This window comes from Mandrillus leucophaeus, unplaced genomic scaffold, assembly GCF_000951045.1.
Source record: "Mandrillus leucophaeus isolate KB7577 unplaced genomic scaffold, Mleu.le_1.0 Scaffold137, whole genome shotgun sequence".
NCBI classification, from domain to species: domain Eukaryota; kingdom Metazoa; phylum Chordata; class Mammalia; order Primates; family Cercopithecidae; genus Mandrillus; species Mandrillus leucophaeus.
Window position 1 is genome coordinate 2,140,987 of NW_012101332.1, and position 1,108 is coordinate 2,142,094.

At 56.1% G+C, this 1,108-nt stretch overlaps 2 protein-coding genes across 2 annotated transcripts in view; both read right to left on the reverse strand.

Annotated features, from left to right (window-relative positions):
• The window catches only part of LOC105534640 (interferon lambda-3-like), a 3,558-nt gene extending 3,386 nt beyond the window's left edge, over window positions 1–172 (reverse strand). The window contains exon 1 of the mRNA XM_011973415.1: window positions 107–172. Coding sequence (XP_011828805.1) covers window positions 107–172 — 66 coding nt within the window. The remainder of the gene's footprint in view (window positions 1–106) is intronic.
• The window catches only part of LOC105534599 (interferon lambda-4-like), a 3,785-nt gene continuing 2,677 nt past the window's right edge, over window positions 1–1,108 (reverse strand). The window contains exons 2-3 of the mRNA XM_011973357.1: window positions 871–945; window positions 1–719 (exon numbers count right to left, since the gene is read on the reverse strand). Of these exons, the coding sequence (XP_011828747.1) occupies window positions 621–719; window positions 871–945 (174 nt within the window). The 3' untranslated portion in view covers window positions 1–620. The remainder of the gene's footprint in view (window positions 720–870; window positions 946–1,108) is intronic.

Consider the following 1,108-nt stretch of genomic DNA (forward strand, 5'->3'; position numbering starts at 1 on the left):
AAAACAACCAATGCAATCAAAACGCTCTTTAATAATTGGCAATAAATTTAAACCAGGAGACAAGAAAAGCAAATACACAGGAATTTCACAAATACAAACAACACACGTTAGGGAATCCAAAGAACCACAGCCAGTTAAGGACTCTTGGGCCTTTCACTACCAAATCCCTCATGGATTGGTGTCCCTTAGATGCCTGATCCAAGAGTCACAGATTCACAGAATCTCAAAGCTGACTGTGGGGCTACAAATCCGGGGTTAGGACCTGGTGTTGGGGGTGTCCTGGTAACCACACAAGGAGGAACTGGTCCCTGTTGCTTGGGGGTCAGCAACGGTTTCCAGAGCTCAAGTCTCTTTCTGTCATAGCAACCCTTGGAGGGTAGTACAATATACCCCGAGGAAATATCGCTGCTTCCTGGAGAACTGCACTCTTTTCCCTGTAGAAGGACCCACTCATCTTGTATCTGAGACAGTGGATCCAAGTCAGGCCCAAAGCTGCAAAGAAGTTCTCGTGCCTCAGCACCCATTGGCTGAGAGCCTTGTGTGGTCACTCCAATGGGCGACAGGAGCCGCTTTCGGCAGCCAATGGCGTGGAGGTTTAGGTGGTGCCGGAGGGGGCGGGGTCAGAGGCAAGGCCCGGAGTGCGCAACCAGTCGGAGCTCCCACGTGAGCAGGCGCAGGAGGTTGAAGACCACGCTGACTTCGCGACACCGAGGCGAGTCCTAGAGCCCAGGAGGGAGCGCAGCGGGGCTAAGCCTGGCTCTTCCCTCCCAAGAAGACCCACCAGTCCCGCTCTCCCAGCCTCAGTCCCGTCCTTGTCAGCCTCGCCCGGTCCTCCCTGCAGGCTAACCCTGTATTGCCTGCTACACTCACAGCTCTCCGCGGTTTGTGACGCCTCCTCGGGGCCCCGGGGACCTTCCTGGAGAAGCCTGGTCGTGACAGCTCGAGCTGGAGGTGGGACATGAGGCAAATGGAGAAGGCGAAGGACGAAGCCCCCCTCTGCATCTGCCCGTGACCCTCCCAGCCGCAGACCCGAGCCTGGATTTGTGGACACCCAGAGGACCCGAATCGGGTCTGGATCGGTTTTTCCGCTAAGCGGGACAGATTCGCA